The sequence below is a fragment of the Platalea leucorodia genome, assembly GCF_965183815.1.
Source record: "Platalea leucorodia genome assembly, chromosome: 5".
Lineage (NCBI taxonomy): Eukaryota > Metazoa > Chordata > Aves > Pelecaniformes > Threskiornithidae > Platalea > Platalea leucorodia.
Genome location: NC_138827.1, coordinates 32,514,990 through 32,529,943, shown reverse-complemented (window position 1 = coordinate 32,529,943; position 14,954 = coordinate 32,514,990). Strand labels below are relative to the sequence as shown.

Sequence of the window (14,954 nt, the reverse complement as noted above, 5' to 3'; positions counted from 1 at the left end):
ACGGCACGCGCATTGTTCAGGGCTGCCCTGTCTTGCTTTCAAGCTTCGTTTCCTCTTAATTTACTGCTCACAGTGGCAAGTCCAAAATGCGTCTGGGACTGTTCATCCCCCCTTTATAGGTTGCACGCTGTGTGAAAATCTGGAGCATCTCTGCTGAAAGGCGAGTAAACACACATCCCTCACTCTTGAACTCCAGTGTCTTAGCAGCAGAAAGAAGGGTTCACTTAACATGTACAATACCCGCTCGTAGCTAGAGGGGAAGAAGTGTAGCCCATGGCTAGCTGCTGCCCTCCATGCAGTGGGTACAGTTTGCAGGTACTACAGGTCCCAGCATGCAGTGCCCCTTGATTAGACACCTGAATGAACCCTTTTCCCCTAACTGTGGCTGGGGGGATTTTTAAAAATAGAAAAAGAAAAAAAGAAGGAGGAAAATAAAAAGCCTTATTGGTGATTTACAAGAGATTACTGAGCCTGCTTCCAGCACTGAACTCTTGTTAGTTTTTTGGGCCAACTGGTTTATGGCTTGATACGCTGTCTCAAGAGACTGTGTGCAGTTCTGAAGGCCTCCTGCGGCTGGTGAAAGCGGCTCAACCAGGGTGGTTTCCCCTTTCTGCTTTAAAACTAAGGGAGTTACCATCTTTGCTTGCTAGGGAGGCCTTGGGGAAGGATGTCAGTGCTTCTTAGAGCTCACTTTCCACGAGGGTAAGGAGGGGTTCCTGACTCCCCACTCCTGCCTTACAAAACACACGTATCTTGAGGGCCTCCTGGTGCTCCAGCCCTGCTGTGCCTTAGAGTGCAGAAACACACCTGGGCTTTGTGTGGGTGAACACAGTGCTAGCAGGAAGGGGTCATGTGGGCAGCCCTGCGGACAGGGGGCCACTGCTGTGTATCGGGACAAATGTGCAGAGCTTCATTCTTTTCTTCTCCAGAACATGCAGCTCTTCCTGGCTCTGTGTGCGTGTGTGATGGGCTGCAGCAGAATGCGTGGTGTGGGGAGGCGATCTGCCAGCCCCTGCTACAGGCAGTTCAGGTTTGCATTAAAACACGTCTGTAACACAGCACCAGAGCAATTCTCTGCCTCAGTCCTACCCTGGGAGGAACAACAAGAGAGGCAAGGGAGCTCAGCCTGTCCACCCCTTGTTGGTGAAGGTGTAGAGGACAGGAGGAGCTCTTCTGTCCTCTGCAGCAGTGTGTGAGGACTTGTTCCCAAGACTGAGCTCCCTTCGTATGACCTGGTGGGTAGCAAGGTTCAGTCATCTGGTCTGATCTGTGTCTTCCATGATCCTTCACTTCCTGAGTCCTGGACTTTGCAGGTTTACCCTTAGTCCTTGGCCAGAGCCAAAGGACAGCCTGGAAATTCAGGTCTCCAGCCCTTAGGGGTGCCGGTTGCTAAAGATCCACGTGATGGGAGTGAGGCTTCTGGTGTATCTTTGTGGGAGTGAATGGGCAGTCAGGACCTCTCTAGGGATCTTCTTGTGTAGGATTACAGGTTTGGGTGTTTAACAGAACCCCTTTTTCTCCCTAGATCTTAACCCTATGCCCACAGAGGAGATCGTGCAGATGTTCAACGAGCTGCGGAGCGACCTGGTGCTGCTGTATGAGCTGAAGCAAGCCTTTGCCAACTGTGAATATGAGCTGCAGATGTTACGGCACCGTTATGAGGCCCTGGCCAAAGCTGGTAGTATTGGCCCCCTCAGTGCGGAAGGCGCCCATCCGGATGGCCAGGCAGGGCTCGGCATCGAGGAGGGCAAGGGAGATGCCAAGGACCAGATCATTGATGTAGTAGGAGCACCACTGACCCCCAACTCGGTGAGAAGGAAGGTTGTGGGGGCGGAACAGGGAGCACTCAGGTCTCCGACGCAGATGCCCTGACAAGCGCTGGGGATGCTGCTGTGCTCTCCCTCCAGGCGTGCGCGTCAAGGGAGCACAGCACGCCTGTTCCCCCCAAGTCCCAGTGCTGCTCTCTGGGCTTGTCTCCTGTGCTGGACAGTGTTCTTGGTGCTATAGGTGGGGTCAGCAGGGCTTTCTACATCCTGCATGCAGGCAGATGGCTTGACGTGGGTGCCACCGTGGACCAAAGCAGCAAGGCTTTGGGTGACGAGAGCTTGCACTAGGGCAGCAACAGTGATGCCAGTACAGCTGCAGGCCTGAGGCATTTTCCTTCTAGACACAGCCCCATAAGGCTTGCTCAGCAGAGGGAAGCAAGTGGGGAAAGCAGTCTTGAGTTGAGCCATGACCTGCCCAAGTCCCTGGAGTCAAGCAGTAGCCCTGCCTGGAGCAGGAGGCTTGGAAAGGAGAGAGGTGTTTGAAGAGCAAAGGGGTGTTTTTATACCCTACTTCCAGTGCCGAGAAAGGAAAGCCAGAGCTAGGGGTTCTTCCACTGCGAGCCCTGTGACAATGTCCTGTGCATGTATGTCTGCAGGATGCGAATCACCAGCCTCTCCTCCCTGCCTCCTTGAGGGCTGCCCAGCCGCTCACCACTGCCTCAGGGCCAAGGGCATGCTTCGGGATCGGCTGAGGTTGCTTTCCCCTCTGTGCAGTCCCCTGGCACAGCTGAGCTGAACTGCCTGATAAAAGCTGCCCGTCTCCACAGAGTGGCATCCCTGACGCCTCAGACATGCTGCCCCCGGTAGTGGCACAGACCTTTACTTTCTGAAATGTATAATGTATTGCAGGATATTGAGAACACCTTGTCTGTCAACGGCAGAGGCGACACGTTAATCTGGACTTGAGTAATGTCCTATTTGATTGTGACAATATGGAGTCGTAAGGAAGCGTTCCACTGAGACAGGTTCATGTTTGCAAAGGAGTCTTCTGAATTTTTTTTTTCCCTCTGCTGCATTCCATCTGAAATCTCACCCCTCCCTGCGGTCCGGAGTGTCCTGGTTTGCAAACTTTGCGGGCTGATTCACTAAGCACTTGCTCTCCCTTGAGACTTTGCTTGTTGGGAAGGTGGGAGAGGTGGTGGTGGTGGTGGTGACCATGGCTGCAGGAGGAGGGAGCCCACGTGTGTGTTTCTGACCACATTGTTCCTCAGTGCCACCTCCTGGAATTGGAAACAAAGGGGTGGGCCCAGGCAGCACAGAGAGGGTTAAACTGACCTGCTCTCTGACATATTTGAAAGAAATATAATCAAGTTAATTCACTGCAAGGCAAATTCAGTACCTAAAGGGCCCCCATGTTAAATACAGCACTGACCTTTACCGGCTGATTACACAAAGACGACACAATTAGATTAGTCCAAGACAAAAGGTCAAGCACATTCACACTGTGACCATTTTATGCTACCTTTCGAGGGGGGGAAAAATTACATCCCAGCTGGAGGGGTATCTTGGAGAGGAGGGGAATGGGGCTGCTGTACCACGTTCTGCCTGGCTCAGGTATGTTTGGAGAGTCAGGCAGGGCCTGGCACTGCGCTTGCCCTAAACCTTTCATGTGGTTCTGGGCAATGGGGCGGTGGGAGAGACCTGTGGCCCACAACCAGCTTTTCCAAGGATGGGCTGAGCTGGGTGGAGGCCGTGTGTTGGTGATGCTCCGGGCCCTGCCCAGAGCTGGCAGGAGCAGCCCCAGTGCCTCTCGCTCAGCGTCATGGCTAAAATTGGCGTCTGGAAGATCAGCGGGCTGGGCTCAGCTCTGAGAAGGGGGATGGCTGGGGCAGTCGCTGGCTGGTGGGGTGCGTGCATGTGTCCTCACCCTGCACAGCAATGAGCCTGAGGTGTCCCAGGCCCTGGTGCAGCGGGGACAGCGTGGGAGGCGGTGGGCCCAGGACATGGTGCTGAGAAAGCAGCCTGCCTCTGCAAGCACGGAGCTTTTCCCCCACCCTGGGGCGCTTGCAGCAGGGGTAGCAATATCGGTAGTGCAAACAAGCAGCTCTCTGTAGGGCAAGCGCAGCAGTGCTTTGCAGCAGCCTTTCCCTCCCTCACCTCCTCCAGCCCCTGGCCATGGGCGCTTGTGGGTGACACCTTGCCTTTCCCCTCGCCAAGGCTGCTTCGGCGGTTTAACCCTGCCACACCAGCCTTGAACTCCCAAGTTCACGCGTATGCTTTGCCACTGAGCTCCCGGAGCCCTTGAGGGCATCATTTAATCTCCCTGCTTCAAATTCCTCTGAGTTGGAGAATCCCTTTGTGCTGTCTAGCACTGCCTGTCCATGGCACTCCATGTGCTGGATTAAGCATGGATTAGTTCAGCCTCCAAACCAGCTGCTCCCCTGAAGCCAGATTTGTTTCCCTGGAGAGAAGTATCTTGCTCCAGATGTTGGAGGGAGGGAGTGGCAAAGCCAGGAATAGGACAAGGAGTCCTGACTCCCGAGCCCTGCCTGGCATGCCTGGATTCCTTTCCAGGAATTGGAACAGATGGGCAAAAGCACACCAGGGTCTTGAGATACTGGTTGTGGCAACAGCTGGCTGCCGCCACCCCCTTGGCCAGCAGTGGGGAAGGGGGGCATCTCTACAGGGTGTTTTAGCCCGGGTTCAGAGAGGCATCTGCCTGTCTCAGCAGCGAGACCCCGCGGGGCAGCGGGAAGCCCGGCACCCTTCTGCCCTGCCGTGTCCACCGCATCCCTCCTACCTGGCTGCCTGTCCCCCCTCTCCTAGGGGCTGCGGTGCCCATCGCTGACCATTAAAGCCGGGCTGGGATCCCCCCAGTGCCGTCTGCTGCTGACCCCAGTAGGGACTTTACTCGGGGGCCTTCGGGAGGTGAAAGGTGAGCCGAACTCGGAACAAATTAGTTCCAAGCAGAACTTCAGCCAGTTACTCCAGATTGGATCCTTTGATTTCCGCAACTCAGACTCCACTCAGTGATCTGTAATGAGTGACTCTCAGAAATCCTCACATTGCAGCACTTTGTTCCTGAGCTCACAAGTCAGCCCATTAATGGGTAAAGGAAAGGACCTTAAGTCTAAGAAGTCTCGGGTTCAGAGTCAGAATTATTTGACTTTTAAGCTTCCTTTATCTGAACTCCTGCTGACTTCTTGTTTTCTGAGCCTGTTTGAAAGCTAGAAGTTACATTGTTAAGATCAAACATTCTCTCTTTCCAGATGGAGTTACAATATCTGTCTTTTATATATATATATATATATATATATATATAGTGTATATATACCAGGGTGTATATATATTCCTCTCTTTTTTTTTTTTTTTAATCGTTCTTTCCATTAAAAGAAACTAGACTTGTAGGCTCTTGTAAATTATAATGTAAAACATTTTTTTTAACCAGACAGTTCCCAATTTTGCCCAAGGCAACTGGAATAGCTGCGCCACAGAAGGCAATAGGAAGGTGATTAATATGAATTTGTGACATATTTGAAAGATGGGTCTTTTGCCATATAAAGATTATCAAACACATGTGCTCTTCCCCATTAATTCCGCAGCCCTCCCAGGAAAGCCACAAAGCCCAGATCCTTTGTTTCCAGGGTGGGTTTTTGTTTTTTTAAATGTACTTTTCGGTCCCCTTGATTACCATGTATTTGATTTTTATAGGGCATCTGTTCACACTGCTGTGTGGGTTCTCTGGCCCTTTTATTTCCCCGTTAATCGGATCCCACGAAGGCAGCCGTGCCAGGGCCTCTGACGAAATCCGTGTGTGTGTTGTATTTAACTTTTAGCCGTGCAAATTCCATGCTCTGTTTGCCGTCTGCCCAGTGCCCAGGGGGGACTGAGGGCCGCCTTCCCGCCGAGGGAGGCAGCAGGGCCTCCCACCACGCGCGCTGCCGCCGGGAGCACACGCGCGCGGGACCGGCAGGGCTGGAGGAGCAGGGACGGGCAGGCCCGGCTTATTTTGGAGAGCGTGTCAGTGCTGCCTTGTCCATCCCCTGGGTGCTTGCCAGCCGGGGCCGGGTCTCTGCAGGCCTTTGGGGATGGGATGGCTGCGGGGCTGGGCACAGCGGAGACCTGACTGCGGTCACTGTGCCTGTGGTGTGCTGCGCTGCGCAAAGCGGACCCCATCTCTCGCTGTGCAGCGGGGCCCCCAGGGCTCTGGCACCGCATGTCCCTACGGCACCCGGTGCGTGGGGTACCTGGTGGCTCTGGCGTGCCTGGGGCACCCTGCACGCAGAGCCCGGCTTTGGGTGCTGAACCTGCCGCCGTCTTGGCCATAGTGTCCGTGCGGCGCCTCGTACTGAGTCTCGCTGCAATGCAGCGATAGGGGTAGGGTCATGTTCCCCACTTGGTGCGAACGGCCCCGTCTTTCCTATGGCCAGATTCAGCCCTGAAACCTTGTCTGTGAAGGGCGAGGCTCACCCCAGCCCGCCAGTCTCGCTCGGGTGAATCGGTGTGCGCTGCCCAGAAAAGAGGTGGATTTTTTGAGGAGCTGTGTTCTCTGTCAGCCTCCTGCTCTGCTCCTGGGCTGCTTCACGGCAGGTCTGGATGGTGGAGGAGCATTTCCAGGCTCTGCCCTGTCCTGTGCCCAGCCTCCCCACCACAGCTGGCCGTAGTGCGCAGCTGCTCTGTCCCTCTCTCAAGGCCCTGCTCCTTAGGGCTTGTTGCATGCCAGCTTGCTTGGTCAGGGCTCCTGGGAGCACTGGGTTGTTGTAGAGCTCAGCCCCTTTCTCCTGCTCACTCCCAGACCCTGCACCGCAAAGATGATTGTCCCAAAGCCCAGTCTGTGTCAGGGAGGTGACGTCCCCTCTAAAGGTGCCATGCCAGCCCCTTGTCACTGCTGGATTAGCTCTGTCCCTCCCATCATGCAAGGACCTGGCTCTGCCTTTAGCTGGGCAGATGGCAGCGTGGTCCATTGGGCGCTGCTGGGTGTGATGCCGGAGCCCCCATGGCTGACCCCAGGGCAGGCGGCTGGGTTTTCCGTGTGACCTGAGCGCTCCCACCCGCTGACCCTGGTTTTTCTTTTGTTTCCTGTCTCCCTCTTGGAGCAGAGAAAGCGAAGGGAGTCGGCCTCCAGCTCCTCCTCCGTCAAGAAGGTGAAGAAGCCGTGAGCCCCCTGTGCTGGGTGGGGAGAGGTACGGAGCTGTGTGCAGGGTCAGTGCCGTCCTGTCCCGCAGCCCCCGCGGGCAGCTGGCTGCCAGCAGCGCTGGGGCAGGACGGGGGCCTTGCTGGGGCAAACTCTGCAGTGCTCCAGAGAACAGCGGGAGCCGTCCCCTGCCCAGCGCCGCGGCCCCAGCCCCATCTGACCCCCAGAGCGGTGCCACCTCCGGACACCTGCAGCAGGTGCCGGGGGGTGGCGGCGGGGCTGTGCAGGGCTCTGCCGGTGGCTGCTGCTCTGTCCAAGGCCGTGCATGGCTGCCCCACGGCCGCTAGCATTAGCTGTGGTTTGTTCTGGTGGGTTTTGGGGGATTTTTTTTTTTTTTCTTTTTTTTTTTTTACACATGCCAGATTTTTGTGAGCCTCCCTGTAAATACAGAACACGTCACTTATACTGGAGCAGAGTTGTCATTGGCCCTGCTGAGCCTGTGCAGAGCGGGAGGAGGTGGTGTGAGCTGTCCCGGCTGCTGCAGCACTGCTTGCGCCGGGCTGGGGAGCTCCTGCGTACCCAGCCCCTGCGTAGCGGCTCTCCTCCGACGGCTCACGCGTGCCCCACGCCTGCAAGCACCTCCTCGCCTGGGCGAGGGGATGCCCCTGCCAGGAAACACTCGTGTTGTCCCCGGCACTCGCTGTCAGGCCCAGTTCCTCTCCCGCCGCCCTGCCCGAGGCAGGCGGACACCTCTGGCTTCAGTCTGGGGTGAGAGGGACCCCTGGTCCCTGCACCCCATGTTTTGCAGGGCCTTGGAGAGGCTGAGGCATCGCTGATACCAGGGATGGGAGCCTGGATTCGTGCACTGCCTCTGCAGCCACTGCAGGCATGGATGGCCCCAGCTGCGTGCCCCGCTCCGCGCCGCTGCCCCGCTGCCCGCCTGCCTGCCCCGCGTCCCCTCCGCGCTGCCTTTCGCGTGTAACTGGTGATCGATCCACCGTGACAACGTCCTCTGAGTCACATTCTCGTCTGCAGGAGTAAAGGGCAAAGGCCAAGTTCTTAGTTTTCATAGAAAACTAATTAGACGACTCCATCGAAAATAGGTCAATAAAGCTGATCAGGGGCTGCACAAAGGGAGCCATTAAAACCCCTGCGACCTTTGCTTGGAGCAAGTGGGCTGAGCTGCCCCTTCCCTGCGGGAGCTGCCCGCTGGGTGCCAGCTGGACAGCTGCATCCCTGTCACCCAGCGGCACCGCGGTGCGGGGCAGGGTCCCTCGGGCACTTGGATGTGGTGGCGTTTCCTGCAGGGCTCAGTATGGCTCCTGCACATCGTGGTGCTGTGCTCGCGCTGGCTCTGCTGCCCGGGGCAGAGCGGGTGCCCCGGCGCCCTGGGCAGAGCCACGCGGGCTCCAGCCTGTAGCGGCGATGGTCCAAGCGCAGTAGCGGCTGTGCGGGCACAGCGTGCCAGGCTGCAGGGTGGGATGACAGCTGCCAGTGGGATGTGGTGGTGGCCGTCACCCTGCGCTGGGCAGGAGGCTGCGCTGGGGCGCACCCGTGGGTGCAGCCCAGCTGGGATGGGCTGGTGGCATCCTTGGGGCAGCGCTGTCTTGGGGCGCAAGCAAACCCGAGGTGGTGGGGGAGACTGCTGGGCCCACCCACGGTGCCCGTGCTGGAGAGCAGGCAGTGCTCCCAGCAGCAGGGAACCCGAACCTCCCTTTCACAGCCAAAAAGTTTGCCTTTTTGGGGAGCGTGGACGTGCTGGGGTGCCATACCCCAGTGAAGGCAGCCCCACTGGTGGGGCACCTGCTCCCAGGTGGCACACCCCCGCCTCCGCCCCCCCCCCACACTCGCACATGCATGGGCACAGCCCGGGCTCCTTTACCCCCAAACTTTATTCATGTGGCACATTTACAGCAAGGATTGGAATAACTAGACAATGAAAATGCTGGGTTTGCATTATCGGTTGGTTTAACTGGAACACCACACACCATGCAGTCATGTACCGCCAAGTTCAGTGCCTGTATTGCCCTTCTGGCTGCCGTCACCGGCTTCGCTCCAGGCCATGCACGCACGGGCCCGGGGCTGCAGCCTCCCTGCAGGTCAGCGCCCGGATGAGGGCTCCATTCAGCAGGGCCCTGGGGCTGGGTGACACTGGGGGGATGCGCGCCCTCAGCCTGCCCCATGGCTGCCCCCCAACTGCCCTGGCCGGCTGGGAGCCCACCCAGCCGGAGGGGATGTGCTCGGCAACTCTCTCAGGCAACAAGCCAGCTGCTGCTGAGCGTCCACGGGGACCTGCGAGGGACACGGCACGGCCCGCAGGGACCGTGGGCACGTGGGGGGCCAAGCCTCAGCTCGGGAACCGAGGGAGGCCGGACGGGGTCGGAGGGGAGCGGGGTCAGGGGCCTGGGGCAATTTGCAGCTCCCCTGCTTGGGTACCTTGGGCCGGGGGCCAGCGCGTGCTGGCACGTCCACCGCCGGCAATGGACGCGGTGCTGCGGTGGGCCTGGCCCCGGTGAAGCTGGAATCGGTCGGCAGGGCCAGGGCAGGGCTGGGCATCCCACCCAGCCCCGCAAGAGGCACGAGCAGACGGGATGGGGATGGGATGGGACGCGGCTCCGTGCGGACACTGTCACCTCCCTCCTGCCGCCCGCCTGCCCGCCAGGCCCCCACCCCACTGAAGGGAGCCCTCCGGGGCCCCGCAGCCCGCGGTGGGGCTGCCAGGGGCTCTGCAGCGGAGAATACAGGCACTTCACCTTGAACATAAAGAGACGGATCGCGTTTGTCACATACAGGAGTCAGAGAGGGGTTAGTGTTGACTCAAAAAGGGGAAAAGGCGCTCGGGGGAGAGGCGGGGGGGCTGGCGGGGAGGGCGAGGGGCCGTCTCGACACTGCTGAGCCTCCATGAGCGCTGCCCGGGCGCGGGCACGCGCTGGCCTCGCTGCAGCAGCCGTCGAGGTCTGAAAACATAAAACCAGAGAAAAGAAAGAAGAAGGGAAGGCGGGGACGGCCCATGCCGGGGAGGAGATGGGGGATGCTCTGGCTACGGGGCGGGAGAGGGAGGACGGGGTGGGATATGGAGGGAGGGACGGAAATCGGGAGCCAAAGAAAAAGAACAAACTACGAGTCTAAAATGTGGTGCAAGCGCCCTACGCGGCTGTCCGCTAGCATGGCATAATGTCCGGAGCAGCCCAGAGAGGGAGTCACATCAGGTCTACACAGATTTGCCTTCCCATATATACAACCTCTACTGGAGTTAACAGCTGAAATTGAGATTTTTTGTGTCGGTTCCTCTGGCCTCGGTTGCCGTTTTTTTTTAATGCTGGAGCCCGTCCTCCCCGCCTCGCCGGCGCCGGGCGCATGCAGCCCTTGCCTGGCTTGCCTTGGGGATCAAAAGGGTTTGGAGGTCTGCTTGAAGATGAAGCCTCTATGGGCCAGTGTCTTCATGATGTTGGCGATGTTCTTACAGTCGTCTGCAGAGAGAGCACAGAGATGCCGGGTTAGAGCCATGATCGGACTGGGAGCTGTTGGAGCAAGCTCCGAGTCCCACGCCGGGGCTGTGCCCGGAGCCGCACGGCCCCCCGCGTCCCCTTTTGGGGACGCGGGGGGCCGTGCGGCTCCGGGCACAGCCCCTGTATCCCCACCGGTCCAGGCACTCTGTCCCAAGTGCCTTGCAGTGGCGTGGGGCAACCACGGTATGGCCCTGCATTGCACTGGGATGGATCCACACCCGGGCTGCTGACACATCCCTGGGTCCTCCAGGCTGGTGCTTGCCCCACAGACCATGGGGAGCTGGTAGATGGGGAAGGCAGCGTTCCTGCAAGCTGGACCCACGCTGGCCCCCAACTCTTGGCTAGCGGCTGCTTCCCTGCAAGCCCAGTGCCGGTCACCCCAGCTTCCTCTTCCAGCACCCCGTCCCTTGGTGGCACTGGCCAGCAAAGGGGCTGTCCCCGCACTGGGATGGGGATGGCAGGTGATGCCGGAGCTGCCCTTCACCAGCCAAGCAAGGTCCTCTCCTTCCCCTCGCCCTCCTCGAGTGCCCTGTGTGGCACCTGGCTCGCTCTGCTTGCCAGCGCGGTTCGGGATCGTCCCCATCCCCGCCGGAGCCAGCCCTCGGTGCTGCCCCATGCCCACTGGCCCCACGCTGGCCGGCAGCGGGTGGCTGGGCCAGTGAGCTGCAGCCGTCCGCCACGCAGGGCCGTGGTCGAAGCGGGTGCCGGGGTCTGGCCGGCAGCACCGTGGCCACCAGAGCGAGCTGTGGCGGGGTGGCGAGCCAGGGAGGGGGAAGGCTCCGGCGGCTGGTGTTATTTACCTGGGACTAAACGCAGGCACCGTTTGCTAAAATAGAAGCTGGGCTTAAATTGATTCCTGGTGTCTATATTTCATGTTGAAAATTGGCTTGTAAATCCATGTTTTGATCTATGAGGGCCGTCTCCTTAAGAAAAAGCAAGAGTAAATGTGTAATTTCTCCCTTGACAGCACACGGCGCAGAGGCGATCCTTCTTCCCGCTCCCCTCCGTTTCGGGACAGCTCCACTCGTTCCGATTACCACTCTTTCTTCCTCGCCCCACGCCTTGATGTCTCCATTTCATTACCGCCCGCCCATTTATCAAGCTGTTACCGTAAGGGTGACTTTGCCCACTTGTGTGTGGCAGCGGGGCCCGGCTGACACGGGGAGAGGGTGCCCCGGGAGGGGGGTGCAGGCAGGGCCCCCTCTCCCCACCGCCGCTGGATGGATGTTGTGGTGGAGGGAAGGCTGCATCATTACTGATGTGTAAATGATAAAGAAGCCTCCACATCCATCTCCTAACTGTAAATCCAGGGAGTGCTTTATAATCAAGCTACAGCGATAATAATGTGAAATTAGGTCTCTCTATCAACGGGAGGAGGCCTTTTAATCACGGCTTAAAGGGTGCAAACGCTGTTTATCATAATTGAACTGTATCCGGGCTAATTGTGGCCATATTTCACTGTCTAGGAGACAGCAGGCTGCCTGCTGACAGTGCCGCGTGCCGGATTGAGGGCCCCGCGCAGACGGGCAGCGCTGCCCCGCTGCCGGGCGCCTGCCTGCAGGGATGGGGCTGCCAGGCCGCCTGGCTGCCCCCTGCCAGACCAGCAGCCCTGCCCAGCCCCGCTGCGCCCGGCGACCCGGTGGCCAAGCCATCACCCGTCCCCCAGCATCGGTGGGAGGTGCAGGGGGCTTCCCCCGCATGCAGCTCCCTGGGGGACTGCCCTGAGCTGCCGGGGACCGTCCCGGCTGATGGCCGGCAGTGGGAGAGGTAACATCCCCATCAGAGCCATGTGCCTCCCGAGTGTCCCCCCAGGCCCTCTCATGGCACCCCTGCCCCTCGCCGGTGTGCCAGGCCGGGGAAGGGAGCTGGGCATGAGGACAGCCCGATGAAGGAGAGGTGTCCCCAGTCCCACTGGCTGGCATGGGGGCAGAGACGAGCCCGTCTCTCTGTGCCTCTGTCCTCTCTGCAGGCTGACGTGGCACCGATGGCTCCAGAAGGGCCTTGGAGATGACGGGTGTCCTGCTCAGCCAAGCCACAGGGCCAGCTCCCGCTGCCACTTGTTCCTGCTCAAGCAAGCCCCTCACCATCCTTAGGACCCCCTGCTCCATCCCTCTCACGCCCCCCGGCCAGCTGAGCCCCTGGGAAACCAGCACCGGACCTGCCCCTGGAGCCAGTTTCCAGTGGGACCTAACAGGGAAACGGTGCCTTGAAAGCTGGGGAAACTGAGGCAGGGGGAGTGCAACTGTTTGCAGCCAAAGTACCCCCCCACGCCACAGCCAGCCCCGGCCTGGTCCCCCAAAAAACTAACAGCAAAGCAAATCCTGGCCTCTCAGCTGTGGCAGGCAGGCGGCAGGCGAGCGGCTTGGATTTGAAAGCACAGCCCTGGCCGCTGCCCTTCCCCACTCCCAGGCATCCCGCTGCCCACCTCCCTGCCCGCAGCATCGCCCCGGGCTGGTGTGGGTCTCTGGGGGCCGGTGTGGGCTGCCGTGACTTGGCTATTGCTCCCTATTGCTGAAAGGGAAACTGCGCAGAGACCTGGGGAGTGGCTGAACTGGCAGCGAGACCCCACGGCACCTCCTGGGACCCCTGAGCAGGTCCGCGGGGAGGCCCTCTGGGACCACCGGCTGCTTCCCAAGCACCCCCAGCCGTCTCCCCAAAGCCCTGACGTGGTCTTGCACCGGGTGCCAGTGCTGGGAGCCACCCTGGGCTCCCAGCTACCGCCCTGCAAAGCTGGTGGGACCCCTGCGGCTCGGTGCCACCCGCACGCCTGTGCCAGCAGCACCGTCCTCACCGTCCCAAATGATGCCACGGCCCCCTGGCAGCAGGAGCGCCAAGCTCGTCATAAGTCATTTAGTGAGACTCATTCCAAATCAGCACTAAGGTAAACACGCTTATTATAATTATCCATGTAAAAAAAAATCAACAACAGCAGAACAACTTTCTAATATGCAATTACAGCCATCTATTGATTTTACAATGTAATCCGCTCCGATTGATTTAATAACACAATTATAGGCTGGCTCTCGGGATATTAGAGTGGGAGATTTTCATAAACTCCAAAGCAAAAAACTAAGCGGCTTTTAAAACAACACAGTCAGATGGCTGTTTGGGGAATTATTAGCGATATGAAATCCTCTAAATCTGGCCGTCGTTACCTTGTGAAAGGAATTTCTATTACAAAAATGGCAATTGACAGCCTAAGAGAGCACGAACGGGATTGCTTTGCTGCTCTTTCAGTGCTTAATCCATCGCAAAGGTGACCACGGGGCAGGGGACGAGCAGGGTCCGAGGCAGCCCTGCCCACCCTGCGCCCCACAGCTCGGCTCGCCCCCGGGGCACGCGGCCACGGCAGGGCTGCCCCAGCACCCAGGCTGGCCCCCACCAGCCCCGTCCCATCAGGGTGACCCTGCCTGGGGCCGCGGAGGCTGGCAGGGTGCAGAGCCCCCCACGACCCCTATCCCGGCACACCCCTATCCCAGCGCACCCGCCTTGCCCCGGTCCCAGGCACCTCCAGGGTCCGTCGGGGTGCCCGCCTGTGTCCCCAGGCCTGAGCAGGGGAGGGGGTGACGGTGGCCACGTGCCGCCGGCCGGCACGGCTCTGCGGGTGCCGCACAGGCGCGCGCACGCACGCGCGCCCCCGCTCTCCTCGCGCTCGCTCCCTCAATGTATTCCCGACTTTATGGGCACATTTTTCTTGTCAAGCTGACAGGGTTGCTAAGTGGATTTCTCCCTGATATGCGGACGGATTATCACATTACTCCAATGTCCTACACAAACATATTACTTTATATTCAATAGCCCTAATGAATATAAACTGCTTTTTCTTTTTTGGGGGTGGGGGGGTAATCTATAGATTTTTAATGAGGGCACTATTAACTCCCTCCTCTTTAAAACAGACTTAGGTGCAGCCTCTGAGTAGAAAATCAATGGTGTTATTGTAGGAATATTGTATATTGATATTGTAATAATAAGATGCAATTGATTTAGGGGTGTTGTGCGGTGTGTGTGAAAGGGGTCAGCCCGGGGTTATCCTGCCTCCTGCAAACGGAGCAGCAGCTCTGCCCTGCCTCCCTGCCCCTCGCCTCGTCGTGCCTCGTCGTGATGCTTCCGAGCGTCGCCCCGCGTCCCCCCGTGGTGGCCCCGGGATGGCCAGCGTTGAGCTTGCCCCGAGGCGCTGGGTCCCGGCTGCCTCTGGGACCCTCCTTGGCCAGGCTGCCAGCGCGGCGTGGGGTGATGTGCCGCCCCGGCCTCCCCTCGCCCTGGCTGGCTCAGCCCTGCGGCGTTTTAACCCTTCTACCCGCTGTTTTAGCATTACCTGCTGCAACACCGCGCCACCTCGACACCCACGTCCCGGCCCTCTCTGCGTCTTGCCAAGCTCTCGCCACAGTGATGGCCAAGGACAGCGGCACGTGCACACGCGCGGGGCGGCGGGAGCCCTCTTTTAATTAGGGCTGGAGCTTGCCGCCGTTCAGCATCACTGGCTGCCCTCGTCCTTGGAGGGGGACAGATGTTCCCACCGCGCTCCTCTGCCAGGAGGGAGGCAGA

At 59.1% G+C, this 14,954-nt stretch overlaps 2 protein-coding genes across 5 annotated transcripts in view; one reads left to right on the top strand and one right to left on the bottom strand.

The window, feature by feature from the left end:
• The window catches only part of DMAP1 (DNA methyltransferase 1 associated protein 1), a 33,845-nt gene extending 26,815 nt beyond the window's left edge, over nucleotides 1–7,030 (top strand). For 2 of the 3 annotated variants that reach the window (XM_082314055.1, XM_082314056.1), the window contains exon 10: nucleotides 1,526–6,858. In XM_082314055.1, coding sequence (XP_082170181.1) covers nucleotides 1,526–1,872 — 347 coding nt within the window. In that variant the 3' untranslated portion in view covers nucleotides 1,873–6,858. The other variant, XM_082314057.1, reaches the window with a different exon arrangement.
• Nucleotides 7,031–7,368: 338 nt separating this feature from the next.
• Nucleotides 7,369–14,954, bottom strand: part of ERI3 (ERI1 exoribonuclease family member 3) — a 137,487-nt gene continuing 129,901 nt past the window's right edge. The window contains exon 7 of one of the 2 annotated variants that reach the window (XM_082314059.1): nucleotides 7,369–10,370. In XM_082314059.1, the coding sequence (XP_082170185.1) occupies nucleotides 10,288–10,370 (83 nt within the window). In that variant the 3' untranslated portion in view covers nucleotides 7,369–10,287. The remainder of the gene's footprint in view (nucleotides 10,371–14,954) is intronic. The other variant, XM_082314058.1, reaches the window with a different exon arrangement.